The sequence below is a fragment of the Sorghum bicolor genome, chromosome 8 (assembly GCF_000003195.3).
Source record: "Sorghum bicolor cultivar BTx623 chromosome 8, Sorghum_bicolor_NCBIv3, whole genome shotgun sequence".
Taxonomy (NCBI): domain Eukaryota; kingdom Viridiplantae; phylum Streptophyta; class Magnoliopsida; order Poales; family Poaceae; genus Sorghum; species Sorghum bicolor.
In genome coordinates, this window is record NC_012877.2 from 57,267,161 (window position 1) to 57,294,136 (window position 26,976).

A 26,976-nucleotide genomic window follows, 5' to 3' on the forward strand; every position below is an offset into this window, starting at 1 on the left:
ATTCTAATTAATTATAAAAAACATAGATCTAAAGCTATAACAAAAACTTTATACTAAACATATCATATTATATGTTCATCTTGTAAATCTACTCATGTGGAGTCCAATAAAATTTGATTTTTTTATTTTATTTTTTTTCTTTTATTTACTATGTTTTTTAAAGATTCAGCAAAAAATAAATAAATAAAAGAAAAAAAAACAAAACAACCATCACTATAGTAATGCTACCGTTCAAAATCATTTGAGGAAGTTATTTGACTAGTTTTGAAAAATTCAAAGGATAAAAAGTTTCATAGGTCGAGAGTGAAATAGTACACTGTATATACTTGACGGGATTACGTAGACTTTTTGTCAAAAAAAAAAAACAACAAACAGCTGATAGCCAGATAGGCACTTCCTCTTCAACCGGCTGGCGGAGGCATCGGCGGCTCGCCGGCCCTTGAGACTGTCGTGCCGCCGGCAACCTATGGCCGGGCGGCCGCCCCAGCACACTGCGATGCCAGGTACGCCCCATACACTAGTACCTTCCCTACACGGATTAAGTACGTAGTAGCATAGATGAAAACAAAATGGATATTTTCAATCGGGGACCGAATTTGTTTAGAGAGATCTAGATCTGTTTATATTCGAGTGTGAATATTTAACATCCGATACCGTATCTGTATCCGAATACTTAAATTGCATATTTATAATATCGACATCTAATCTTATTTTATCCGACATAGTTGATATTATCCGTATTTAAATTCGAATCCAACCGAAAATACAAAACAAATATGATACAACTTACCATGTCCACGAAGTACTATTTATAGTAAACGTAGGTGTAAACATGCAAACTTTTTCCCAAAAAGCATACTTTTGTGATTTGGAAAATTTTGAAACAATGCAAATCCATAGTGCATCAATATGTGTGCTCCTTCCATACCCATAAATAAAGTCATTTAACGACACGGTCTCCAAAGCCTAACTTTGACTCTTTGTTTCTATAAAATTATTTATTGAAAAATGGTATATGTATATTTTTACGAAAGTATTTTTCAAGACAAATCTATTTATATAGTTTTCATATTTTCAAACTTAACTACTTAAAAATTATTCATGATTTATATTGTCAATGTTTTACTCAAACCTTGTCCAAAATGACTTTCTTTATGAGTATGGAGGGAGTACTTTTTTTTGCAAAAGTTGAGATTCAAACTCAATGTAGAAAAAATCAAGCAAAGCAACATTGGTGTCCATGTGCATTAGAAGATGAAATTCCTTGGATTGTCTTACAATGGAAGTATGGTTTTTTTTTAAAGAAATAGTATGCCTGTTTGTATCTATCTAGATATTGATACTATTTTCTATATATTTTTTTTGTCAAACTTAAAAATAGTTTGTTCTAAGACAACTCTATTTTTTTTAAATGATTTAGGACAGAGAGAATACAATAATGTTCTCGGGATCATGTAGTCAACCGACGCACTCGAGATCGGATCAACTTCTGTCCAAACATCAATCTGATTATGCACATGATGTATATGTATATTCACTGTACTGCTTCTGCACTAAGCATAGATATGCCATTTCCCTCGAAAAAAAAAGTACAGATATACGATTGCCACAACTGTAGAGTTGAGAGAAGTGGCATAAACAAATAGCAAAAAAAAAGGCCCATAGTGTAGGGTAACTGGCTTGTTAATTGTCTTCACGTGAGAACGGCGTGGTTATGGTTTTGTCAACGAGTGAGACAGATTTAGATGGAGATGAGATGGGAGGTCGGTGGGTTCAGTTCAGCTGATTCCATCTGTCCTGTCTAATCACGTTCTTTTTTTCCCCCTATATACGCCAACCCATTAAACTGCGGCCTTGTTTAGATGCACCCAAAAACCTAAAACTTTACAAGATTCTCCGTCACATCAAATCTTGCGGTACATGCATAGAATATTAAATATAGATAAAAAAGATAACTAATTGCACAGTTTACCTGTAAATCACGAGACAAATTTTTTAAGCCTAGTTACTCTATGATTGGACAATGTTTGTCAAATAAAAACGAAAGTGCTACAGTGGCTTTATTTAGATCCAATTTTTTTAGATTTTGATACTGTAGCACTTTCGTTTTTATTTGACAAACATTGTCCAATCATGGAGTAACTAGGCTTAAAAGATTTCTCTCGTGATTTACAGGTAAACTGTGCAATTAGTTATCTTTTTTATCTATATTTAATATTCTATACATGTACCGCAAGATTTGATGTGACGGAGAATCTTATAAAGTTTTGGGTTTTGGGTGCATATAAACAAGGCCGCAGTTTAATGGGTTGGCTAGATGGAGACGATGGGGCCGTTTATCCCTGGACGCATGAGCTCGGTCTACGCACCGTGATGTCGTGAGGTCGGTGACAGTTCAGTTCAGCACCGTTGATAGCTTTTACGCAATCATTTCTCTTGTTTGTGTCATTTAGGTCCTTAGTTTCTCGGTCTCCCGGTAAATAGAAATATTAATGATCCGAATAAAGATCAATGTCACCAGCAACATATAGACATTTTTTTATCTTTCAAAAAAAAATATAGATATTTCCTTCACATTTGCAGTTAGTGGATCTTTTTTGTCATACAGAGATCTATGGAGAACTTTGGAAGGTCGATGTTATCTCTCTTATGACTCGAGTATTCAGGACAAGTGATTATTTAATAACATCCAAACTTCTTTGACAACTTTGGTAGTAGTTTTAATCTTTCATTTTGATTGCGTGTTTGTGGTTAGAGTTTCTCAACAAATCGGAGAAGTTCACTGGCTACACACTTTTTTTTAAGAAGTACTCCGCCTCGCTATAATTGTCGTCGTGGTAGTGCATTTGAATGTCTATATTCACAATATGTGTTATGCATGTGGACACGCCAAGTCTACGCTCACGGAATCTCTGATGTAATACCTGCTAGGAAGCCAAAGAGATAAATGGAGTACTTGCTTTGATATAATATTAATTATATTGTTTTCTCAGTGCTGGCGTAAGCTATTTACCTTTGCAAGGAATAAAAATTTAACATTGCACAAGATGAAGAAAATGTTGCTTTACACCATCTGTTCCATCTGTCTTTATCATTATATGCAAGGTTTTTTCATCAGTTCCAGAAATTGGAACAGATATTACTTGGTTTACCCGCCACCTTGGAACATGACCATTGGATATAAATTTGGGGCTCTCCAATGTACTCTTCAGCAAAGGCTTACATATCTAATTGGTCACACAATATTCTACTTAGCTTTTAGATAGCTTTGAATATCTTCCTGTCAAAACAAATACAAAGCTTTCTTCTAGCTAAGGACAGGCTAAATACAAAAAAACTTTTCAAAAGGTAAATTATGTACCTTCCAAGTTTTCATTGTCTTATACTTATAAGGTTAAGAAGAAACACCTGTTGTTTCCTAAAAAAGAAGAAACACCTGTATATCCTTTCTTCTTTTGCAAAAGAATGCTCGAGACCTCTAGCGCGGCCTTGTTCGCTTGAGCTTATCGGCCGAATCTGCCAGCCACTCAACAGTGTTTTTCTCTCACAACCAGTACTTTCTGCCATGATTTATATACTCCCTCCGTAAGTTTTTCTCTCACAACCAGTACTTTCTGCCATGATTTATTTACTCCCTCCGTATAGAATTTAGAAGTTGTTTTGGATAAGATTTGAGTCAAACATTGAAAATATAAATTATCAATAACTTTTAAATTGTTGAGTTTGCAAATGTGAAAATTATATGAATATATTTGTCTTGAAAAATACTTTCATACAATTGTACATATATCATTTTCCTAAATATTTTTATAAAAATAAGAGGTCAAAGTTATGTTTTAGAGACTGTATCGTTGTCCTAAACGACTTCTAATCTTATACGGAGAGAGTATATTTTAAACAACAACTGGTTGTCCCTTTCTTCATGGAAATCATAATTCTTATATGAGTTGAAGTATCTAGACAACATGCAATTACTTTTTTATTTGAACAAGTGCAGCCACCCTGTTTGGCTACCCATAAAAGCGGCTAATGTTGATGATGATTGTGTAAACGTTTGTTTCTTTTTTCAATATAAAATTATTAAGTGATAACCCCACCTGTTTCATGATAAAAAAGAAATCTAAAAATAATTTATATAACTTGTATAAACATGCTCATCTTCGCAAAAAAAAAAAGTATAAACATGCTCATGCAACCTTACATTCACACCCATCCTAGATCCAACTAACCCGGCTAATCAACCTCAACTCACAAACCTCAAACTCAGCCTCTCGTTCAAACACCCTATTTTAGGTTGTTGAATTCTAACAACCCACTATTATTTTAAAAAAGAAAAGAAAAACATCTCCTCTCCAAACCACTGGTCAGACTTGAATCCCTGCAAACCTCGCTTACACACACGTTGGTTGGAACCTCTAAAACCACTTTTAACTCCATTCTTTCTCCAAAACCAAAAAACAACCGAAAAGCCATCGTCACAGCTCACAGGTCCGTCCATGAACCCGGTGCACGTGGCTTTTTTGCTCCCTTACAAGACAAGGTCACACCTCGCCTTCACAGACCCCCCCTCTGCCTCCTTCCTTCCTTTCCCACGCTTTCCATTTCCTCCAAGGCTCCAACTCATCACCCAGCGACCTCTCCCTCTCCCTCTCGACCAGCTCCTCCTCCCTTCGGCGTCGTCGTCGTCGGCGGCGGCAAGGGAAGCCATTTCTTTGGGTCGATCGTCCTCTGCCTGTCTGCCACCGTCTCTCCTGCATCTGCGAAATCTGAATCTCCATCAAGGATCGGCGAGCGAGAGGTAAGGTTCACCACCTTCTTAGATTATATTCCTGCCTTCTAGATGTCTGACGACCTGTTCCTGCGTATTCCTGGATGGAGATTGTCGTCGCTGGTGCTCTGTTGCCTCGACGATCCGATCCGGGTTCTTGAGTTTGTTTTTGTCAATCCCCTGTGGTAAATTTGTCTGAGAAAAACGAAGCACGGATCAGAAACAATGCGTGTTTCATGTTTGATCAGAAACAATGCGTGTTTCATGTTCTTGCCTTGTTCGTGTTGGTGCGGATATATTTTTCAGATGTGATTTGATCCGAAGCCCCCTGTATGCATAGTCAGTTTTAGTGGTTTGATTCGATTCTGGGGACGGATGAAAGTCATTTCACGTGTCTTGCTAATGTTTTTTACTGGAAACTGAGTTGGTACTGGCGTGAACTTGGCTGCTAAACCCACAGCCACAAGTATCAGCCTACCAGGCAGGCAGCAGCCATGCCAATGACAGGTCGTAATTGATTATTAATTGCACGAGTTTTGTCAGGAATCTGATTGCAATCTTTATTACAGTATGATAGCAGAAGGGAAATTAAAAGGTTTGTATATAAAATATGGTTGCGTGATGTGCCAGATTGTAGTAGTTCACGGATTAAAATACAGACGCATATGGATGCGGATGTTCTGGACTCTGAATTAGTTTTTTGGGTTCATTCTTTTATCACGCGTTCTAATATATGTTTTGGGGGTGGTTTCGCAATGTGGTTGACTTGCACCGATAAGTAACTCGCAAACCCTTTGCATTATCAAGGATCAAGGTTGGTTAGCCTTTTTGTTTAGTGGGAGTTAGTTGAACTAAAGGGGGATCATCAGCTCCTTAAATGCTTTCTTCTTGTGTACTTCTGCAACAAGTTCCAAGTACTTTTGCAATGAAGACCCTGAAAAGGTGCATTCAGTCACCAAATATGATAGGGCAATGATGGGCAACATTTTTTCCCCCTTTTAAAGAAAAATATGTACAGCTGATTTAATGTGAACACACTCCTTTTGGGCAGTTATGTGCTTGTGTTTGAGATGAGTACATCATCCTTTGTTTGTGTTGCTCACATCACATCTGTGTCTGCAACTGCAGAATCTGTGCTTCTAATGACTGAAGAAGTGATAAAAGAGGCCATCGTCACCTCCACTCCTGCATCAGCTGAACCAAAATGCGGAGACCTCCTGATAAACTCTCCAGTAATCATGGATGGCAGCGGCGTGACACCTGATGTCAAGAGGAAGGAGAAGCCGGTGCCGCATTACCTGAGAGCATCCACGAGCTCTTGCCATGACAACTGCAAGTATGGGATCAAGCATTCCTCTGAACCCAAGAAGTATTGGCCTGTTAGTCGCAAGCAATTGCGCCGTGCGAGCACTGGGAATCAGGAACTCGACCGGGTTCAGATCGTACTACCACAAAAATACAGACCAACAAAGGAGGACCAGAAGCTCAAGGTTTCTCATGTGAAAGGTGGTAACAGTACTGCTCCTGCTAAGCCTGAATTCATCACTCTGAAAGCACCACTTGAAAGTGTACCTGATCATTCTGAAAGCATTCCCTGCGTGGAAGATTCATCAGCTGAAGCATCTGAACTTGCTGTGGCTGGAACCCTGCCAATTGTTTCAGAATGCTTCGTCGTCTCTCATGATGATGTGACAGACTGTGGAGATGGAGAGTCGTTGGATGCAGCTGAAAGCATTGAGCTGGAGATGCCATTAGCTATCCAGGACATCGATGAATCCGACGAACACATTGAGGATACCATTCTGCCTGCTGACAGTGTATGCGGAGTTGAGGAACAATCACTTGTGGATCATGTGCCTGATCAATCAGCAAATGAGTGTGCAAGTTCAGATATCAGGACTCCCCAGACTGTGATAGCTTCTGAGAAGCATGATCAAGCCGGGCTTGGGACTAAATCAGAGAGTCTGTCTAAGGGGCCTGTGAAACCGAAGGCGAAGGCCACATCGAGTATTACGAGAGACAAAGGCTCAAGTCAGAAAAATGGAAGAACACCTCACCTGACATCTACCAGTACAGCAGTTGACAGCTCCAGTGGACCAAAGACAGCAAGAAAACCTGCAGATGTTACTGTTACCACCAAATTCAGTAACACAGAGAGAAAATCCAGGCCTACAGTTACATCAGCTGTGCAAAAAGCTAAGGAGATCAAAGTACGCTCAGCATCTAACTCAAAGGATTCATCTGGGGAACCATCTAGGTTGGCAAAGCTAAAGGCTTCGACAATGAAAACCGCGCCATCTCCATCACTTCCTTCAGGGAAACAGACCAACAGAAAGATGACAGGGAACAATGTTGGCAAGAATCCTCAAATTCTTCCAAAGAAGAGAGAAGAAAAGGTAAAAATAGGTCCACTGAAACTGTCGAGATCTTTAAACTTGTCTGGCAAGTCGCTCTCGGGTGTAAAGTTGAGGACAGTCAGAAAAGAGAAAATTGCTCCCCCAATCAACAGCAGCAAGAAGGTTTCTGGAACAGAAAATTCTAGTACTGATGCCAAGGAGGCTAAACAGAGAATTCTGAAGACGGCTTCACCAAAACTGCGGAAACTGGAGACTAACAACAAAGAGATCGGACCTCGCAAAGGTACAGATTTACAATATTTTGCATCTCTACTCTACTCGATGCAAATATTTTTCTGAATGAACTGGTGTGCATTTCTGCTTCTCTATGCAAATTTCTGAACTGAAGTGCATTTCTTCTCGTTAATGCAAGTCTATTTATTTCTTATTTTGGGTAAATTCTATTCTGGTTTTTGGTATATAATGGTTCTGAAGCATCATGCACTCAGGTCTTAATCGTTGGCAATTCTTTAAGTTATTTTTTTGCGCTGCACGAGGATGACAATTTTTCAGCTTCCGTTTCTGCAGAAAAAATCGACACTGCAAGAACTGCCAACGCAAGGAGGGCAAAGCCTGCGCCGGCAACCACCTCGAGCACCGTGGTGCCAGCGCAGCCGCCTCGCAAACTGACGTTCCGGCGGGGCAAGGTACTGAACCCCGACGAGAGCAGCAGCAGCACCCCGAGACGGCTCCGGTTCAGGCCTGCCATAGCCGCGGCAGACGCGACAGCCAGGAGCAGAGGCAGCAGCAGGGTCGCCAGCCGGAGGATCGGCAGCGGCGGCGCTGCAGCGAGAGACGCGGGCGCCGAGGTCGTCGTGCTGCGGCGGCGGCAGGACGACGGTAAGGAGACGAAAAAGCAGGAGCCGGGGCTGTTCAACAACGTGATCGAGGAGACGGCGAGCCGGCTCGTCGCGGAGGCGAGGAAGAGCAAGGTGAAGGCGCTCGTCGGCGCCTTTGAGACCGTCATCTCGCTGCAGGAAACCAGCAAGGCCGCTGCTGCTCCGGCTATGGCAGCAGGTGTCGTCGTGCCATGAGCGATTCTTGATCTGCAGTGTGCGTGATCATCATTCTTGGAATTTCGTACTTGTTTTTTGGTTCCACAAAAGAGAGTTCGTAGTACTTTAAAAAAAAAAGGAAGTTCGTACAGGTTTTGTGTTTGTGCAAGGCTTGGCATTGTACTACAGATAAGGCCTTGTTTAGTTCGCAAATTTTTTTGTTTTTGGCTATTGTGGCATTTCGTTTTTATTTGACAAACATTGTTCAATTAAAAAGTAACTAGGCTAAAAAGATTCATCTCACAAATTACAGGTAAACTGTGCAGTTAATTTTTATTTTCGTCTATATTTAATGCTCCATACATACGACCAAAGATTCGATGTGACGGGGAATCTTGAAAATTTTTGCGAACTAAATAAGGCCTAAGTAAGCAAGTTACTGTAATGATTTAAACTAGCTTGTTTCAAAAGGAAATGAAAAGCATAAACCAGATTAAATAAACTTCATGTCAACGTTTCCTATGTTTTTTTTGTTCCATTACACACTGCATGTCTGCATATGCTGGCAGATTTGTTCATATGTTACGCCTGCTGATATTTCTAATTTCGCTGTACCAAAAGTAATCATATGTTACATATGCTCAACTTAAGTTTAAGACTGTTTTGTACTTTGTTGCTACTTTCTCTTAATGAAATACTGTACACGTGAAGTTGTGTTTGTGTTCTAGAGGGGAAAAAAGACTGTTTTGATCTTTCTTGGTGGCTTGACTGGACCGTTGACCATGGAGAGGCCGGGTCCAAGCCAGATGGAAAAGTTGACCCAGTCAGAGGCATCCAGGAGCTAAAACCTCTGTGAATGGGCTCTTGGAGCAACTGGACGTAGTATAAAGAGAAGATCGGCCCAGGCCCATAGTTGCACTGTTTTGGCAGACAAAATGGAATTCAGAGTCCACATATTTTTTAATTTTATATGAGTAATAATAAAAATAAAATAAATTTCAGAGTCAACATTTCAATGAAGAATGAGGCAGACGGTGAGAGCAGTTCAAGACGTAATTAAGCAGGTTATGATTTGGAATTTGCCAATTTGGAGTTGCTGATTGAACGAGTCTCAGACCCGGCAAACAATAATGGGCGAAAGAGGACTGGAGGCATTCGAAATTCCAAGTGGATCTTCCAAGCGAGTATTATGTCTCTTGTGCACGATTGGGAATAACTACTTGTGTTCAAGTTGTAATTCAAAAAAAGGAAAATTGCTTGTAATACTTCTATTGGAAAAATGAAAACCATATGCATAATATTTCCTAGAAAAAATTGCCTTTTCAATCTTTTTTTTTCAAAAAATAACTAGAGAAATATGTCGGACACATATTAGCATGTATTAATAGAGAAGATAATACATATAAGAAGAAAAAAATAACAAGTAAAAAGAATAAACCACCCGTGCAAAAAGAAACGGCAACAAGACAAACAACATAGTACTTTTCTTCACTCTAATAATGGCTACTCCAAATAATGGATGATGTTTTTGAGAAACAAATGGATCATGCAAATATTATGAATTATTACTCCTCGTTAAAATTATATATATATTTTTTTGTGATCACGCCAATGCCCAGGCAGAGAGTTCCATTTTATATTCGCTTGTCTTATAAGTCTTACTTTTTCTATCAATCAATCATGTTTTTCTCTCATGATAAATCAGCGAACAGTATTTTCAAACATAGCTTTTCAGAACAGACTCAAAGGAATCAACAGCCTAGCCACCCCCACCGAGGCAGAGAGTTCCATTTGCAAGACGGAACCAGCCGGGTTATGATTTTGGAGCAGTTGAAGCATCCAAAATTTCCCGAGTGGATTAGATTAGCATATCTGCAGCATATCCAATCATCATTTGTGTAATGAAGCAGGCATGCACATGACGTGCTTTTTGGAATTTGGATCGAAGTGGAAGGATGAACATGCATGCCTTACGTGGCATGGTAGCCATTTGGAAGCATCTTCCTATGGGGCTTAAGTCATCATCAATGAGAGTTTTATAACACAGTTTACAACACATCTATATCTTGAAAACAGTGCATAGGAGTTTTAGGCCAGTCTCAGCGGGGGTTTCACCAGGATGTCATGCACATTTATTAGAGCGCCATGTCAGCAAAATTGCACTTTTTGCATGAAACGAAGAGGAGAGAGAAGGAAGTAGTTTCACCATGGTGAAACTCCGCGGGCGTTGTTTCCCACGCGGTGAAACGGGATGAAATCCCCACTGAGGGCTAAATCGTTTCACCATCTTGCATGTGATCCAATCATTTTGTAGTAATTAAATGCTTTGCCCAGTCTAGGAAACGTCAAGATGAAACTCATGCATTGTGGAGGTTGTTTCATTATTCGTTTCATTAATACCCTGTCAGCGAATTTGTTTTGGAAACATTGCATTGAAACGGGCCACTGAGACTGGCCTTATGGAGAGAAAATTCTCTCTACTTCGATGAAACTCTTATCATCTCTCTCTTCATTAATATAGCGCAACATCAACATATTTAATGTGCATAAAACTCTAATAAAACCCTCCATTAAAACTAACCTTACAGCTACTGCACATGTACCAAGTGAGAAAGAATCAATCGTATGCAACGAGTGAGTGATCAGCATTGATGAAGACCATGACGATTAAACATATAATATAATATATATGTACAAGGAATGCATCATGTGACATCAGAATGACAATATAATGAAGGTGATGATGCTTAACAACATATTTGTGCAGAGGGCATTTTTATCATTCGGAAACTGATGACCACCAGCCACACCCACACACATCTCTGCTAGGACTGCAACTATGGCTATTAGAATTATCTGAAGATAATTAAATCAAACAATTTAGCATAACTCTCTCTTTTTCAGCTAACCGATGCTGACAGAATTCGGTATCACATAGACAGCGGCCGGTTCATGGTCTGACTGACGTGAGACGGTGAGAGGCCTGCTGGCATCGGGGATCAGATCAGATCATGAGATGCAAGCTTGCAACCAAGGGAAAGCTGCAGGTATCCATTCCTGCTTTTCACCAAAGCTGCAAGTTGCACGCTGAGGAAAGTGGATAGAAAGCACCCCTCTCCGGGATTTGCATCTTGCGTCGACAAGGGCGATGCGGATTCGGTCAACCTTTGACTTCCGCCCCCCTCATCTTCACCATTTCAGAATCAAACGTGAGACTTTGACTTCCGACTTGCATCATTGCAGCAGCAAGCAGACATCCCTATCCCCATCCCACAAAGCCTCCAGCTCTTGCTCTTTCTTCAAGCCAAGCCATGGATCTGGATGACAATTGTCATTTCCCGCTTTCCGGATTGTAATCCTGACCTTGATGCTGTTTTGTTTCATCATTACGAGGAGGTAGTGCATGCTTATCTTGGTTGTAAGAAAGCAATCAAAAGAAAAGAATAAGAACAAAAAAAAGAGAAAGAATTCTAGAATTCTACGAATAATACTTGCTTGCTGAATGCAGATAACTGTACCATTGCCATGTTGCCTGGTGCCTCCTGGGGCCCACACCCCACCCACTAACCCCCCCCCCCCCCCCCCCCATACGGATACGGCTGCCACCATTGACCAGCTCTTCCCAGTCTGATGAGATGTTGCATATCAAGAAATGATGGCCAGGAAAGTCCGATTGCAGCTGCACAGAATTGACTCACTAGTCACAACTCTAGAAAAGTTCTTTTTACAAGTTCCATAATACCATGACCAGTCGTCTCCAAAATTTCAAGAAATCAGGTCGAACATTTGGATTCTGCCATTCTGGAACCTTTGGATCGCATCTCTTTCCCTAATCCACCCTGGCCTACAGAGTACAGACACGGTGATTTTTTTAATCCCGGCTCTGTTGCCTTCAGATTCTGGTGAGGAGTCCTCTGCCCACGAAACAAAGCGCACAGCCTCCCTGAAAAGAACAACGCAGCTGCTGTGACTTTTCAGGACACGGGTGATGCGAACAAAACCATCGCTGTTTGGTAGTAGTAAATCCCACTATTTGCTGTAGTACTTAATTAGGAGCTGCGTAGCTTTCTCAAGGGAGGGAGGGAGGGAGTAGCTTGGAAGGGAGGGAGTAGATACAGACTAACAGTACAAAGCGAAGCGGCAACCACCGCCGAGATTTCCTCAAGAATCTGCAGCCTCTTCTTCCCCGCACCGCACCCCCACTCTTTATCCACTAGCGCGAGCTGCGCGCGATCATAAAGAGCCACCACCCTCCGCGTCTGATTCCAGCTGACTGACGGGGGCCTGGGACTGCGGCGAAAGACTCGAGCTTTTCTTGATTTGCCCAGCCGCCTGCCGCCTGCATTGGGACGAGAGGAGGTCCTGTTCTTGGACGTTCTGGGGAGCACCTCTGAGCGGCCTCGCGGGCGTTCTTGGACTCGTTGCGGTTGTTCAGGTAATGATGGCCTTTTCTCCCCGGCTCTCTTGGATTTCAGCTGTATTCACTTGGTTCAGTAGATAAAATCCGCAGCGAGTTGCCACGGGCGTAGGGTGTTTGGATGTAACGCTGTTTCAGTTAATGGTTCGATGTTGTTGAGTTGGTTGTTGGAGAGAGTTTTGTGTGATTCCATGCACCAATTGGAGTGCTCCTGCCTCTTGGAGGATTCAGCTGGGTTTTTCTTGGGTTTTGCTCTTCTTTTCCCCCTTCTTTCTGTGGGATGAAACCTCATTCTTCAGTTTCCCTCTATACGAGTCTTTAAGAAAGTCTTGTTCGATTTGGAAGAGAGAGTGCAGGTGTCTTCATGATTTCCCATCTCAAAGAGCCAATTAAAGTGTCGCAGGGCCTTCGGTAGCATTTGGAGAGAAGCATTTCGTGGATTTTAGTGCTTATGCTTCTCTATCCTACTGATGAGATCCCCCCTTTCTCAGATAAAAAGGAAAAATGTTTTTCTCTACATGAAGACATATATGAGCTTATCTTGATCCTATGTTAAAATGTAGTAGATATTTCAAGGTGCCTTAGCGCCATAGGGCGAATCATAGCTTCATGATTGAGACATCAACAAAGTGGTCTACTTAAATAGTTAGATAAAGAAAGCTGAACAGTTCCACGTACTGAATTCTGACCTCTTAAAATAAGGACAGATAATATGACAAGTTGAAACGGCAGGAGTCACTTTCAGCTTTATTAATGGAGTAGAAATTAGACCTTTCCCTACCAATTATTTCCCATATATTTACAATAAGTCCGAGCCATTCTAATTGTGAAATGTCCTTTTGGTTGATGCCACCATTTGCAGGTTCTGGAAGCATGAGGTTATGGTCTCTCTTCCTCTTGCCTCTGCTCTGTCTGCCTGCGCGGGTTCGATCAGAGGATTACTCGGATGTAACTGTCATTGTTCGAGGCTCTGAGACGATTGCTTCGACCAGTGACGAGTTTGTTTGCGCCACCATTGATTGGTGGCCTCCAGAGAAGTGTAACTACGACCAGTGCCCATGGGGAAGGGCTTCTGTCTTAAATTTGGTTAGTTCCCAAGACAACCATTTTATCATGTGTGGTTGGTACTGGCAAAAACTAATTTTTTGGTTCTTTTGTCAATTTCCCCAGGACTTGACTAATCCTTTGTTGGCTAAAGCTATCCAAGGTGAATATCTTTAACTACTTAATCGAGTGATTCTAAAACATTCAATGGTGAACTATATAGAGATCATTTCTTACACTATCTAAATTTGGAAGGCAAAACATTGGTAGAGTATACCCTAACATCTAATGTATGATTAATCTATTGCTAAAATGTACCATTCGATAGTCTATGCCATGTTAAAAAAATATTCTTTCCATAATATGATGACTCAGCATATTTCCATCATGAATTTATTCCTTTTCCACTCTTGTTCTTGTAGCCTTTAGTCCACTACGAATCAGAGTTGGAGGCTCCTTACAAGATCAAGTGTTATATGGCACACCAAATTTAGGATCGTCATGTGACCCATTTACAAAGGTTTCAAGTGGCCTTTTTGGGTTTTCTCAAGGATGCATAACCTTGGAAAGATGGGATGATATTAATAATCTGTTCCTGAGTACTGGGTGAGTCCTTCCTTCTATAATTGTTTATTTATCGCGCTCTGCATTTTCGTGAAGAGGTTTACTATAGTATGGATTGTTGAATGCACCACATGTTGTAACTTATTCTTTCCATAAACCTACAGCAATGTCATTCATATTCAGTTCCTTTTAAATACTGTAGCATATTTTTTCACATATCTGTTTCCTAATTCTACATTATTTTATCCCTTCAGTGCCGTTGTTACATTTGGTCTCAATGCGCTTCAAGGACGACAGCAGACAAGAAAAGGTGTTTGGGGTGGTCCCTGGAATTCTAGCAATGCTCGAGAATTTATTGAATACACTGTTTCAAAGAACTATCCTATTGATTCTTGGGAATTTGGTAATGCAATGTTATAAAATTCTTGTTTAACGCTCTTGGAGTTGGGAATATATTATATTCATGTAATGCTTATATAAGATGATGTGTTCGTGCCATAGGTAATGAACTGAGTGGAAGTGGAATAGGTGCGAGTGTGGCAGCTGAACAATATGGAAAAGACCTAGTTGAACTTCAAACCATCATCAACGAGTTATACGGAGATTCCAGCAAACCACTGGTTGTAGCCCCAGGAGGATTTTATGACCAAAAATGGTTTGCTCAGCTTCTCGATGTCTCCGGGCCAAATGTTCTCAATGCAATGACTCATCATATTTACAATCTTGGTGCTGGTGAGTCCTGTCCGGATATTATTTTGGCTCCACTCCTTCAGAAATTCTTGTTTTATGTCTTACATCGAGGGGACATAATTGTGCTAACTTCAATCTTGATTAGGTAATGATCCACAAGTTCCAAACAGAATTTTGAACCCACAGTATCTGAGCCGGACCTCCGATACATTCAGAAGTCTCCAACTCACCATACAGCGCCATGGACCGTGGTCTGCTCCATGGGTTGGTGAATCCGGTGGTGCATATAATAGTGGCAGCCGACTCGTGTCCAATACTTTTCTCAATAGCTTCTGGTGATCACTTGTCAGATGAGAAAAAATACTCACACCTTTACCATCATTATTTTTTAATCATTCTCACCTGTGTTTCCACTAGGTATCTTGATCAATTGGGTCAGTCAGCAAAGTATGACACCAAGGTATATTGTAGACAGACGCTGATTGGTGGCAATTACGGTCTTCTTGACACCGACACTTTTGTACCAAACCCAGATTACTACAGGCAAGTCTGTGTACCGAATATGTCGCTACAAACTTGATTTACTACTTCCATATGCATTGGACTAAACCATAGTAGTATCTATTCAGTGCCTTGCTGTGGCATCAGATCATGGGGACGCGTGTTCTTTCCATAGACATCAGTGGTTCTTCGTACTTGCGTGCCTATGTGCATTGCGCAAAGCAAAAGGTACAAGTCTACCCTAAGATGTCTTAGAAACACAATGTTGATTACTCAATGATTGCTTACACAAGCTTAACTAATTGAAACAAATATTGAAATCTTAGTGCACAACTGCAGTTATGTCAGTCTTTTAGCTGAGATTTATGGGATTTCAAATTAACAGATGGCTGATTCTTGGCTTTCAAAATATTTTTACTACAGGGTGGTGTTGCTCTTCTCTTGCTGAACCTGCACCGAACCATGGGCTTCATGGTTTCAGTCAGGAACGACCTAAATGTCAATCTCGCAGAAGGGCGAGGGATCAGAAGGGACAATGCCTTTGTCCATGGCCTGAAAAGAACGGTTTCTTGGGTCGGGAGCAAAGCCTCCGATGGATTTTCTAAGAGGGAAGAGTACCATCTCTCAGCGAAAGATGGGAACCCTTTTGCCCGGACCATGCTGCTGAATGGAGTTCCTCTTGAGCTCACTGAAGATGGTGACATCCCTCCATTGTATCCAGTGGAAGTTTCAGTTAACTCACCAATCTATGTTGCCCCTCTGACCATTGCGTTTGTCGTCTTCCCTGACTTTGAGGCTGAAGCTTGTGGCCGATGATCAACTGTAGTTTTGAGATAGAATATCACGAGGTTTTCTGATTATATATAATAGAGATTTCTGAAGAACAAGGTCACTGTAAAGATATGTGTTCGTTTTCTGATTTGTGCCCCAATTGGGCCATCTACATTTTCCCAACGAATATAGTCGCCAGGGTGATGTCATACTGAATTACTGATGCCATTGTACTTTGTACAGTTCATCAACATCTCAGAAAAGAAATGTTCAGCATCAATGAAATTCCAGAAGAAACTGTGCCATCGAATTTGTTGATGTGCGAATCAATTGCATTCTGTTCAGATAAGTAGTGATCTTTCCACTGACTAAAATTAGTTAGATCCGTGGCTTTTCTGTAAAAAAAATATTGATTCAAATGGAATTCACACATACATATGGTTAATCTTTTGGGCTTTTCGTCTGTAAAAAAAATGTTGAACCAAATGGAATTCACACATACAGATGAGTCTTTTGGGATGATCAGACTTCAGAGAACCGAAAAATAAGTAACAAGTATACAAGGTTTGCTTTGCATAATCAAAATCCATGCTTTTCACATGGTGAACTGTGTATACTCTTCATCAATTACAATAATGATGGGACTACCATCAATTCAACTTATATATTGCTCCATCAAATACAAAAGAACCATCCTAAACAATATCGTAATTTCATGAGCTATGATACAAATGGAATAAATTAAAGGAAAAGGGTCCTAAAGTAAATGGGGAAAAAATAACATTTCCTTTCTGTTCATTGAATATTCTCCATCAGCGCATGTAACCATGTGTGGGGATTACTGAGCTCCCCGGTTACCCTTCATAAACTCTCTGCTGTTGATCTCCAAAATAACAAATTTAATTTCACTTAATATATGCTTTTATTTATATTGTCACGACAATCTACAACTGAGGCTCCATTATATGACAGTTTCTTATGAATTCATTTGAGTAGTTCACATATTTTGTCCAAAATGGTTGAAGATGTTTAAAACCAATCTCCAGCCACGGTTTACTTTGCCCGTTATAATGTATAACTGCTGCTTGTTCAACACTACTGATATCTGTCTTTTCCTGATAACCCAAGCCTAACAGATGCCATGATGGATCAATTGGGTGAACATGGCCTTTAAATGCTATAAGGCCTGGTGGTAATGTTCCAAGCCTCCAAAGTGTGAAGTTTGACTTCAGGTTCTGCATGAAGAGGAACAAGAATTGAAGCTCATCAATTCATACTTTCAAATGTAATAATACAGGTTAGAATGTAGATAGTTTCAATAATCAACTAAACTGGAAAGTAATGCTGATAAAATTTCTCTCACATATGCTTCTTCATCACTTTTAAGCAAATCGGCATGTATTGATTTTTTTTTCTTTATTTCGTGTCTTTTGGAACTATGCTACAATTAAATCAAAAGACAATTAAGGTCGTATATATATATTTCACTCGTTATACTATAAAATGACCATAAAAAGATATCTATTCTTACCTCCTTGACCCAATGATGATATTTATCTTTGATTGTTGTCTTCCTCCATGCATTGAGGTCAAAAATATTCATACCATATGCCCAAGCACACTCTGAAGGGTCAAAGTTTTTTGCAATGAGGGGATGCGAAAAGTTGAAATAATTTCTGAACTTCTTAGACATCACCCAACTATCTCCACCTCTGCAAGTCTCAACAGCACCATTAACCTTCCCAGCTAGATCGATATCCCAAAGTGGTGATAGGTCATGTTGGACAACAACATCATCATCAAGAAATACGACCTTGTTGAGGCTTGGGAACAACTGCATCCACAGAGTACAGATTAAATCAGTGCAAGTTTCAGCAAAAAAGGATGTAGGTCAACAAATATAATTGCATTTTGAACAAGTTTGTACCATATACTCCCTCCGTACCTGTAAAGAAAGTCGTTTTGAACAAGGTTTTGGTCAAACATTGTGAATATAAATCATGAATAACTTTTAAGTTGTTGAGTTTGGAAATGTGAAAACCATATGAATAGATTTGTCTTGAAAAATACTTTCACAAAAATATACATATACCACTTTTTGATAAATATTTTTATAAAAACAAGGAGTCAAAGTTAGGCTTTGAGACCGTGTCGTTGCCCTAAACGACTTTCTTTACAGGTATGGAGTACAAATTTTGTATATATAGACTATATGCAGAGAAAGCTGCAGATATCTCTAGAAAAGAGCAGCATTACTTACTTTTTGATCCCAGCAGGACCAGCAAACTAGAACAGGTCCAGTAAAAGACTAAAATATTTTCAATTCTTTTGCAGTTTTTATTGTTTCATACAATCCTTCTATCAATTAGCATGATTACATGTTCATCAAATATGTAAGAGACGACAAAAATTGTACTTGCACTTCCTGCCCTATTAAGTAAGAAACAGTAATAATATTCAGAAGAAAAATATAATACCTCAGGCAAGTATATTCGAATATGATTGAGCATATTAGTATATGTTGGACTTCCTGCCTGCAGCTTGGCTGCAAAAACCCTTGGGCTATCACTAGCACTGGTTCTTGGACGGTGACTTCCATGGTAACGATCTCGGGCAGTGCGCTGAGTTTCTATAGCTTCAAGTACAGGAACATTTTCTTTTGTTAACCAATCAAATTGGTGAACACCTTTCACCTCAACAATAGCAGGACTGAGAGAATTTAAAGCAAACCATGAATGCATGGCAGGATAGGTCTTTTTGTCAGTAATAACATGGAAAACTATCCTCTCAGGTTTCAGTGATGATCTAACTGTTGATCTGACCACAACTGAGGCTGCAAGGATGTTATCTGATGCTAAAACAAAATGGTAATAGGAGTTGTCCGAAAGACAAGGCACCAACTCTGGGGGTGGTAGTTGTTTCCTTGCAAGGGCATTTGAGGAGTATTCATCAGTTAAACGCAATGAAAGGCAATAAAGGCCTTTAGGAATAGCAATTGCAGCATAATGCTTGTTCAACTGCTCCGATAACCTTGATGACCTCAATTCCTTATCCATGCTCTCCATCTGCATGGTGTGATGTGGAAAATCAGAATAAGAACAGCAACTTGCTGATAGGAAAGTATAGAAAGTTGTATTGGTATCATAATGACACACTAGATGATATCAAAATTTTAGGTTGTCAACCACTCACACTAAGTGCAATAGCTTTGTAAAACGCTGTGTAGGTAAAAAAAGGTTAAACAATTCTATAGCATACTGATCTGCTGTAAAATAACTTGAGATTTAGAGTCAGCTAGATGGAGTCTAGTAATCATTCTTTTTTTTGTTTATTCCAAAATTGAGTCCTAATGTAGAATCCATTTAATCAAGACTAGTTATTAACCTTCAAATCTGAAAATACTTGGGACATGGTTCAATTAGACACCATTCGGATGAAAAGGCGTAAGTTTGTGGGACACTGAAACCATATGCATTGTTACATGAAAAGAGGTCCTTTTACAGAACACATGTTCCTAGAAGCAAAGCATGGGTGATATACGCGTTAGATAGGGAAAAAGAACATTCAGTGTCTATGACAAAATCTGATTGTACATGACCAAACAACATTAACTAAGAACTGACCCAAGCTAACGGTTTACTGCCAAAACTCTAATGTTTGCATAGCAAGTACTGAAATAAGCTAGCTTACCGTAGCCTTCAGCTTAAAAGCAAATGATCTTAAATCATAATCATTATTCTTCATGTCCCAGATAAATTCATCAAAAGTTTCTGGAACCTTCAAATCAAGAGGTGCTTCCTCAGAATTTACTTCATCAAGCATCACATACAAATCCCTCACAAGCCTCTGCACATTAGAATACAAGTTCAAATAAATAAAGCAAATCCTCAAAATGGAAGAAAGTAACAGATTAAATAGAGGACATATAAGTACCATGGAACCATCATTTCCCCTACCAAGAAGGCGCGGACCTAAACGTCTTCCCAGACAATCTGAAAAATAGCAGCTGGTGATTAGTAACAAGTGACCAGGAATATAATACATTTTATAAACAGAATTCATCATTAAACAATACTGTGTTGTAACAAATAACCAAATAATGAGACCCACCCTATGATGAGCTGCATACAACCTAATATGCACATAAGCAGCAGCCTCTCTCTAGAGTTACCTTTTACATACATATGCCAAAATAAGCGGTTTTGGATGCTTGAGCAAACCAAGATGGCACCTTGGTGGTTGCTCAGCAAATAAGCATGTATGCGACCAAGCTGCCCAAAGCACGCTAATCATGACCAATGCAGTTACATGTGCGCAGCGTAACAACATAATCTGGTTAAGAACGCCAAGTTTATCAGCCTCATTCCTGTTATCCCCCAGCTGAATCAGGCATCTCGTGCTACCACATGCACAAGGAGCATCACTAGTCAAGCAATGCACTATCTAAACTGTTTCAGTACTGACAACATTTCAGGAATGGAAGTAGCAGCGCGCGGCAGCCGTTTCAGTAACGGGCGATCATTAGGAGAATGGAATTGAAAGTAGCTCTATGCATGGCTACAAGACAGAAGAAGCAGCTGCAACTACTGCTGGCGTACGTACCTAGTGAGGAGCACTTGTTGAAGCCCTCGAGCGTCATGACGGCGGTGAGTATGAAGACGAAGGGCAGGAGGAAGGCGAGGATGAGGACGGTGTGGAAGACGGTGCGGTAGGAGAAGTGTCGCGCGGCGACCTTGAGCCTCATCAAGTCTAGCAGGCCATGGCTAGTGGAGATGGTGATGCTCCTCATGCTCGGCGACAGCCGGATCTGCATCCTCGCTCCTGACCGCCGCCCACGACGGCCGCTGCTCCCTCTCCTGCTCCCGAGGACCACACGAGCATCGGGAGCCGCGGCGGCAGGCGGGGGCGCTCAGAGGGGGCATGCCAGCCCGGCGCACTGGGAGCGGGGGGCGCCGCCGGCCGGATCCGGCATTGGCGCGGGGGAACCGACAGCTCCAAGAAGCGATCTTGATTGCTCCCCGCGCCCTCGTCTCACTTCCCCGGGCTTCCCCTGCCCCGTTCTTGATTTGATTTCTCACTGGTGCCTGGGCGCCGCGAATCACGCGCCCGGATCAAGAAACCTCGGCGGTCGGTCCCGATTTCGTCTTCTCCCTCGGGCGGGCAGGGAAGTAAGGAGGAAACGGATCGCACCGGTGGAATGGGAGTGGGAATGGGAATGGGCGGGGGAAGGGTTTGATCTGGGGTTCTCCGCGGTGAGGTTCCGGATTGGGGATTAGGAGGAGAAGTGGGGAGGTGGTGGAGAGGAAGCGACGAGGAAGAAGACGAGGGATTTGACCCGATGAACAGGGCGGCACGGTATGGTACGGCACGGCAGCGAGGCCGAGTGGAGTCGGTCACGGCCAGGTCGGCGCGGGGTCGGAGCCCCGTCCCGCGTGGTGTGGTTGGGTCAAACACCGGGCCTGTTGGTTCCGGGAAGACGATGAATTCGCTCCAACACCCGACCACGATGCCAGCCCATGGACTTTTCACCGTCTCCCATGGACTTTTCACCGTCTATGGAAGTTTTTGAAATCCGAGCAACTCCAACAGTTTCTCTTTTTTTTTTCCTGTCTTGGTATTTGTCAACTCCCCAAATCATATGGGAAAGGAAAAACAAGGCCATCTTTAATAGTTTTCCACAATTCACTTCTAAAAAACCAATTTTCTGGACCTATTTAAAATTTTTCTCACGCTTTCTCTTCCTGCGTTAGGGTCCATCGATTATATGCATTGGGCGTGGAAGAATTATCTAGTTGAAAGAAGATCTCATTGAGCACCTATGGAACCATCATCCTAATTTATATTCTACTCATTCTGTTACAAAATAACTATCGTTCTTGCTTTGTATTATTTGGACCACTTAATATTTTTCACTCAAGTGTAATGAACATAGTGTTATCATTTATTTTGTAAGACCAATGTTTATTTCCACTCAAGTGTACTGAACATTTTATATCGTTCTTGTCTTGTTTGTTTGGTTGATAAGCTATGACAGAAAGTATTGTTGACTGATTTGTTGGTCAGGTACCGTACGAGTGGCAGGAAGTCTCCTGTGTGATGTGATAAGCAGAGGGACGTGTAGCAGCAGGTTCCATCGATGTTCCATCTGCCTGACACCATCAGAGCATACCATTCAAACGATGGGAGGAGGCGATGTGCGCCTCTGACCTCTCTTAAAATAGGAAACCCAAATGAGAAATTATTGGAGAGATATTTTTTCTGGTTTTCCTAAAAACTAAGGATGGGAAAGAGAGATGAAGAACTATTGGAGTTGCTCTTATGAAACTTAAGACACAATCTCTCTATCTCTACACCCAACAAAAAATTACTATTGTTATCATCGTGCACTAATCAATCGCTTCACTCTCACCTTGTTATGGTCGTGCATCGCCTCACCGCCTACCCTGCCAACACGAGCTCTGAACACTAAAGGAAAAAAAAAGAACGTGGACGCCGAACCGGAATTTGTGGAGTACGCTTACTAGTGGACCTGTGACCACAAGGCGCTCGTGTAGGGATGTACCGGGAAGAGGCAACGGTAGCAAGGGCCAATGATGGGATACACGTCGGGGCGTGTTGGGCAGGTGGATCCGCTGCTATTTTTTAAAACTATTTTAAATTATACGGCAGATAAATAAAACTCTGCATCTCTTTGTCAGGGGCAAATTGGTCATTTTACCCTTGACTTAACACCGTTAGGTGCAAAAAACAGACGGGAAGTCATAGAAGGAAGAAAATTTTATTTTGAGGTCATACAGATAAGTTCAAAAAAAAGACCACATAAAGAAGATGTATTTTTTTCTAAGGTCGTAAAGGTAAATAGCTCAATATGCTTGGGGTCTAGCTATATTATAGGGGCATTCTGGTCCACCAAGTGTAATTTGGGCATTGTAAATAGTGCTCCATTAAGATAAAAGCAGACATGATGATCTTTACTAGCAACAACTTTGTTGCTTACTTGCATTCAAACTAATAGACACACTACAATGCACAGTACCTCGATCTAGGACAATAATGGTTAATCTCATGTGATCCCACTTACCATGTGAAGTTAACCAAAGCCAAGTAGTGACATACCATGATAGGATAACATGAAGAGTAGTATGGTAGGATAGACACGTGAAGAAGTGTGAGTCCTTGTATCAAGTTCATAGTGAATAAAGAGTTAAAATCTCGTTGTGTTGAAAGTTGATTTCCAATATAAGGTTTACTCATAAGAGTGTGAGTGTATGGTCCACAAAAGAAGTGGCATCATACAAGTTTGGCTTGGTTCACTTCCCAAGAATACGATGAGTAGATTGAGGCACCAATTTCTCAACACAATATAACCAAATATCCTAATGTTTTACAATTATCATTCCTTGTACTATTATTCCTCTAAGTAACCGATATTTGCATTGGCAAATCAACAACTAGCCATATGCCCGTACATGGCTGCTAAAGAGGGAAACTCCTTTGCACAGTGCATACAATGCAACTTCATAGGTCCATCCGAAGGCTGATTTTCTGAAATGAAATGTCATTGTATAAGTAAAATATAAATATACAATAACATAAAAATTCTATAAGATATGATTAACATTAAAATAATAAGCAGTATAAAACTTATCTTACTTCTACACCTGACTGTATGTCCACCAAGAACTTGCCGGTTATAGAATGGCTTGCCACAATACCTACAGTGGACCTTCCTTGCTCTGGACAACTTAAGTTGAAGCCATGTTTCATCATCACTAGAGTCCACCAATGCCATTTCACTCGACTTACTTGGGGGCTTCTTATTATGTTCTTCATGGGCTTCCTCCCTATTCATTCTCATAAACTCCTCAACAACACTTTTACTTGGGCCCAAAGTAAGACCAAGCCATGGATCATCGTCACTTGGATCGTGGAGTATCATTCCTCCTAGATTTCCTACTCTTTCCATCTGCATAGCTCAATGTTCATTGAAACATTGTAATAAACATATTAGTGGCCTAAGAAGAATCAAGTAGTCCAATATTATTCAATAAATCACAAAGATTGTTAGGCAAGAGTCACCACTTGATAAAATATGTGGGCTATGAATCTTTTTAGACTTTTATAGATACTTCAAAGAAGCTCTAACTTTCAAGAACTCAAATTTCATAAACTTTAGCACCAACAAAAAATGGCAAGAAGAAGAATTGCAAAGACATTACCACACGTAACTACACGTAAGCATACATTGATTTAGAATGAACAAAGCTAGTAACTTGTTAATATTTTTAATGAAATTTTGCATGAGAATATGACAAATTGTTCATTGAGAACAATTAATAAGAGACTCATAAAGATTGGGAACTAGTATAGCTAGATCGTTCATCACATTTACATATCACAAGTTCCCAAAAAGGAAACACAAATTCAAATTCTCATTTAAACTTTTGAAATTTGTTCGCCACCAAAATCTATGAGGAACCTCAAACACAAGGAGATGATAATTACTATATAAAGCAGTCATGAAAATTGAGATGATAATTAGAAGATCAAGCAATCATGAAAATGATATGATAATTGCTAGATCACAATAATCCTACTTTTACTTACACTTCCTCTAACTAGTGAACTAAAACACTAAAATCTTGCGCATTAGACTTAAAATGTTGATAGCAAAAAATTCTCATAAGAAAATAATTACCAATGTGCAAACCAGATAATCAAGATTATTGCATGTTTATCCACAAAGTGGTGAAGCAATAGTAACCCCCTCCATTAACAAATGCTAAGCAAATGTCTAGCATTATGTGCTCACCAAAACCCAACAATGAACAAAACCTAAGAAATAAAGCAAGAACACCCATTGTGTGCTCATCCAAAACTAACACGGAGCAAAGCCAAAGAAACAAGAATGCCCAACTGAATAAGAAACCATCCTAGCATTTGTAAGCACAAGAGCTAATACCTCCCAAGAACCCACACTAGATGAAATGAAGAACTATGATACAAGCAACAAGCATCCTGAGAAGAAATTCACCTAATACTTCACTCTCGCATTTAAATCTCACAAGTTCCCAACAAGGCAAAACAAATTTCAAATTCTCCATGAAACTTTAGAAATTCAAAACCACAAAAATTTATGAGGAACCACAAACACACAGAGAAGATAATTTTGAGAATTTGACATTCCATATTTACCTAGAAACTTCTTCTGATCCCTTGAACTAATACGCTTTCCGCTTGCACATTACAAGTCTCCCATGAAAGGAATTAATGATGTCAATGCAGACTCAACAAACTCAGCAAAAGGTAGCAAACCACTACTCACCCTTCCAAAACCCCAATCTCACGCTATACGAACCCAAGAATAAGAACCCACCACTTCATAAAAAATGATCTAGTGTTGTCCTTGTCTCTAGGAACCCAATCTCCTATCTAGTGTTGTCCTTGTCTCTAGATCGGACATGTCCAATGCATGTTCTAATGGCTAGTTTTGAAACTAGTGGTTAACAGTACAACCAGTCTCATGCTCACCAGACACCTCATGTGAAACCATTGTCTCAAACCTCACTTTGCAAATCTCACTATAACTCATGTTCAGTGAGGAATCGGTGCATCACTGGACACACCTAGTGAAATCATGGCACCTATGCAAGTCTGCATCCTCCAGATACCAGGGTGCTGCTACTATTCTTTGACTAAAAACTAGAGCATTGTGCATGTCTGGTGCATAGGTCCAGTGCACACCAGACACGTCTGATTCATCCACATAGGACCAACAATATCTCAACCAATTTTTGCACTCTTGGTTTGTCTTTGATTGATCTTGGGCTTCAGTTGAGCTATCTAGCACTAGATTTCACAAATGTGCACCACATCCACTCACTAGAACTAGGTCATGCTACCCATTCGTACCCCATTTATAGTATGGCCAAAGGAAAAGCAAAAATCCTATAACTAAAATAAGTGTCCATCAACACCATTGACACTTGGAACTGGTCAATCCTTATTCTTTGCGCTCATCCATTAAGAACCGAACAAATACCAACAAATAGGGGCATGAAAACCTTGATTGCCTAATTAGTCGTCATTATTGTGACTGCACTATAATAATGCCACTACATGACTACAAAATAGTCATTAGTCACAATAATTATGTTGTTGTTAACTGCAAAACTAAATTAGGGGCCTAGATGCTTTTGATTATCTTGTGAGCAGGTTCATAAGGGCTCTCCCAATCAAGAAATTAGAATGGTTTCTACCTTAAAAAATTAGAAGGGTTTCTATCTTCATTAATTAAGGAACTTGGTATGGTTTCTACCTTAAAAAATTAGAAGGGTTTCTACCTTAAAAAATTAGAAGGGTTTCTATCTTCATTAATTAAGGAACTTGGTATGGTTAAGGTAGGGCTAGAGGTGAGTGGAATTCATGGGTGGCGGCTGGTGATGCTCTAATAAAGCACAACCACATCAGTAGGAGGGAATAGGGTTAAAAGGTCCTTGTTTGTTTTTAGTAATTAAGTGACAACCTAGATGGACTAATATGTGTTTATGTGAGATACACAAATAATTAGTCCACAGGTACACTAGTGTGAGCAACACATGCCATGAAGATGAAAATGGCTTGAATATGTTGCAAAGCTCACACATGTGATGAAGGAGCTCACTGCATGCAAGAAACATGACATGAAGTCATGTGACTAGGTGGAGAAGATCAGGATGAGGCTTGGCTTGATAGACTGGTTGTAAGCATGAAGGGCAAGTCAGAGGCTATGAAGCAATAAACCGTGTGTCGGGAAGCTTGAGCAAATACTTGGCACCAATGGGCCGAGGC

The 26,976-nt window shown here is 40.5% G+C and overlaps 3 protein-coding genes across 4 annotated transcripts; 2 read left to right on the forward strand and 1 right to left on the reverse strand.

Annotated features, from left to right (window-relative positions):
- On the forward strand, nucleotides 4,549-8,372 carry LOC8074268. Of its 2 annotated transcripts, none has more exons than XM_021446672.1 (3): nucleotides 4,549-4,798; nucleotides 5,897-7,408; nucleotides 7,678-8,372. In XM_021446672.1, the coding sequence occupies exons 2-3, from the start codon at nucleotides 5,911-5,913 to the stop codon at nucleotides 8,196-8,198; spliced, it is 2,019 nt and encodes a 672-aa protein (XP_021302347.1). In that variant the 5' UTR covers nucleotides 4,549-4,798; nucleotides 5,897-5,910; the 3' UTR covers nucleotides 8,199-8,372. The 2 variants fall into 2 exon arrangements, with proteins under 2 accessions (XP_021302347.1, XP_002442384.2); XM_002442339.2 differs by having other exon boundaries at nucleotides 7,693-8,372.
- LOC8068132 (heparanase-like protein 1) lies at nucleotides 12,242-16,456 on the forward strand. Its single transcript, XM_002442340.2, has 10 exons — nucleotides 12,242-12,594; nucleotides 13,439-13,662; nucleotides 13,747-13,783; nucleotides 14,043-14,226; nucleotides 14,439-14,587; nucleotides 14,686-14,916; nucleotides 15,020-15,209; nucleotides 15,292-15,417; nucleotides 15,504-15,603; nucleotides 15,799-16,456. The coding sequence occupies exons 2-10, from the start codon at nucleotides 13,450-13,452 to the stop codon at nucleotides 16,189-16,191; spliced, it is 1,623 nt and encodes a 540-aa protein (XP_002442385.1). The 5' UTR covers nucleotides 12,242-12,594; nucleotides 13,439-13,449; the 3' UTR covers nucleotides 16,192-16,456.
- LOC8068133 (probable galacturonosyltransferase 13) lies at nucleotides 16,681-21,562 on the reverse strand. Its single transcript, XM_002443381.2, has 6 exons — nucleotides 20,749-21,562; nucleotides 20,080-20,138; nucleotides 19,837-19,992; nucleotides 18,624-19,211; nucleotides 17,678-17,980; nucleotides 16,681-17,381 (listed from the first exon to the last, which is right to left on the reverse strand). The coding sequence occupies exons 1-6, from the start codon at nucleotides 20,957-20,959 to the stop codon at nucleotides 17,091-17,093; spliced, it is 1,608 nt and encodes a 535-aa protein (XP_002443426.1). The 5' UTR covers nucleotides 20,960-21,562; the 3' UTR covers nucleotides 16,681-17,090.

What these genes read in the sequence shown, in the direction of transcription:
- LOC8068132 (XM_002442340.2), top strand. Translation starts at nt 13,450, where the DNA reads ATGAGGTTATGGTCTCTCTTCCTCTTGCCTCTGCTCTGTCTGCCTGCG. An exon ending in GGGCTTCTGTCTTAAATTTG is followed by an intron (nt 13,663 to 13,746) that starts GTTAGTTCCCAA and finishes CAATTTCCCCAG; the next exon opens with GACTTGACTAATCCTTTGTT. An exon ending in TATTGATTCTTGGGAATTTG is followed by an intron (nt 14,588 to 14,685) that starts GTAATGCAATGT and finishes TTCGTGCCATAG; the next exon opens with GTAATGAACTGAGTGGAAGT.
- LOC8068133 (XM_002443381.2), bottom strand. Translation starts at nt 20,959, where the DNA reads ATGCAGATCCGGCTGTCGCCGAGCATGAGGAGCATCACCATCTCCACT. An exon ending in TTCGAATATACTTGCCTGAG is followed by an intron (nt 17,981 to 18,623) that starts GTATTATATTTT and finishes CTGTGGATGCAG; the next exon opens with TTGTTCCCAAGCCTCAACAA. An exon ending in ATCATCATTGGGTCAAGGAG is followed by an intron (nt 17,382 to 17,677) that starts GTAAGAATAGAT and finishes CTCTTCATGCAG; the next exon opens with AACCTGAAGTCAAACTTCAC.
- LOC8074268 (XM_021446672.1), top strand. Translation starts at nt 5,911, where the DNA reads ATGACTGAAGAAGTGATAAAAGAGGCCATCGTCACCTCCACTCCTGCA. An exon ending in AGAGATCGGACCTCGCAAAG is followed by an intron (nt 7,409 to 7,677) that starts GTACAGATTTAC and finishes ACAATTTTTCAG; the next exon opens with CTTCCGTTTCTGCAGAAAAA.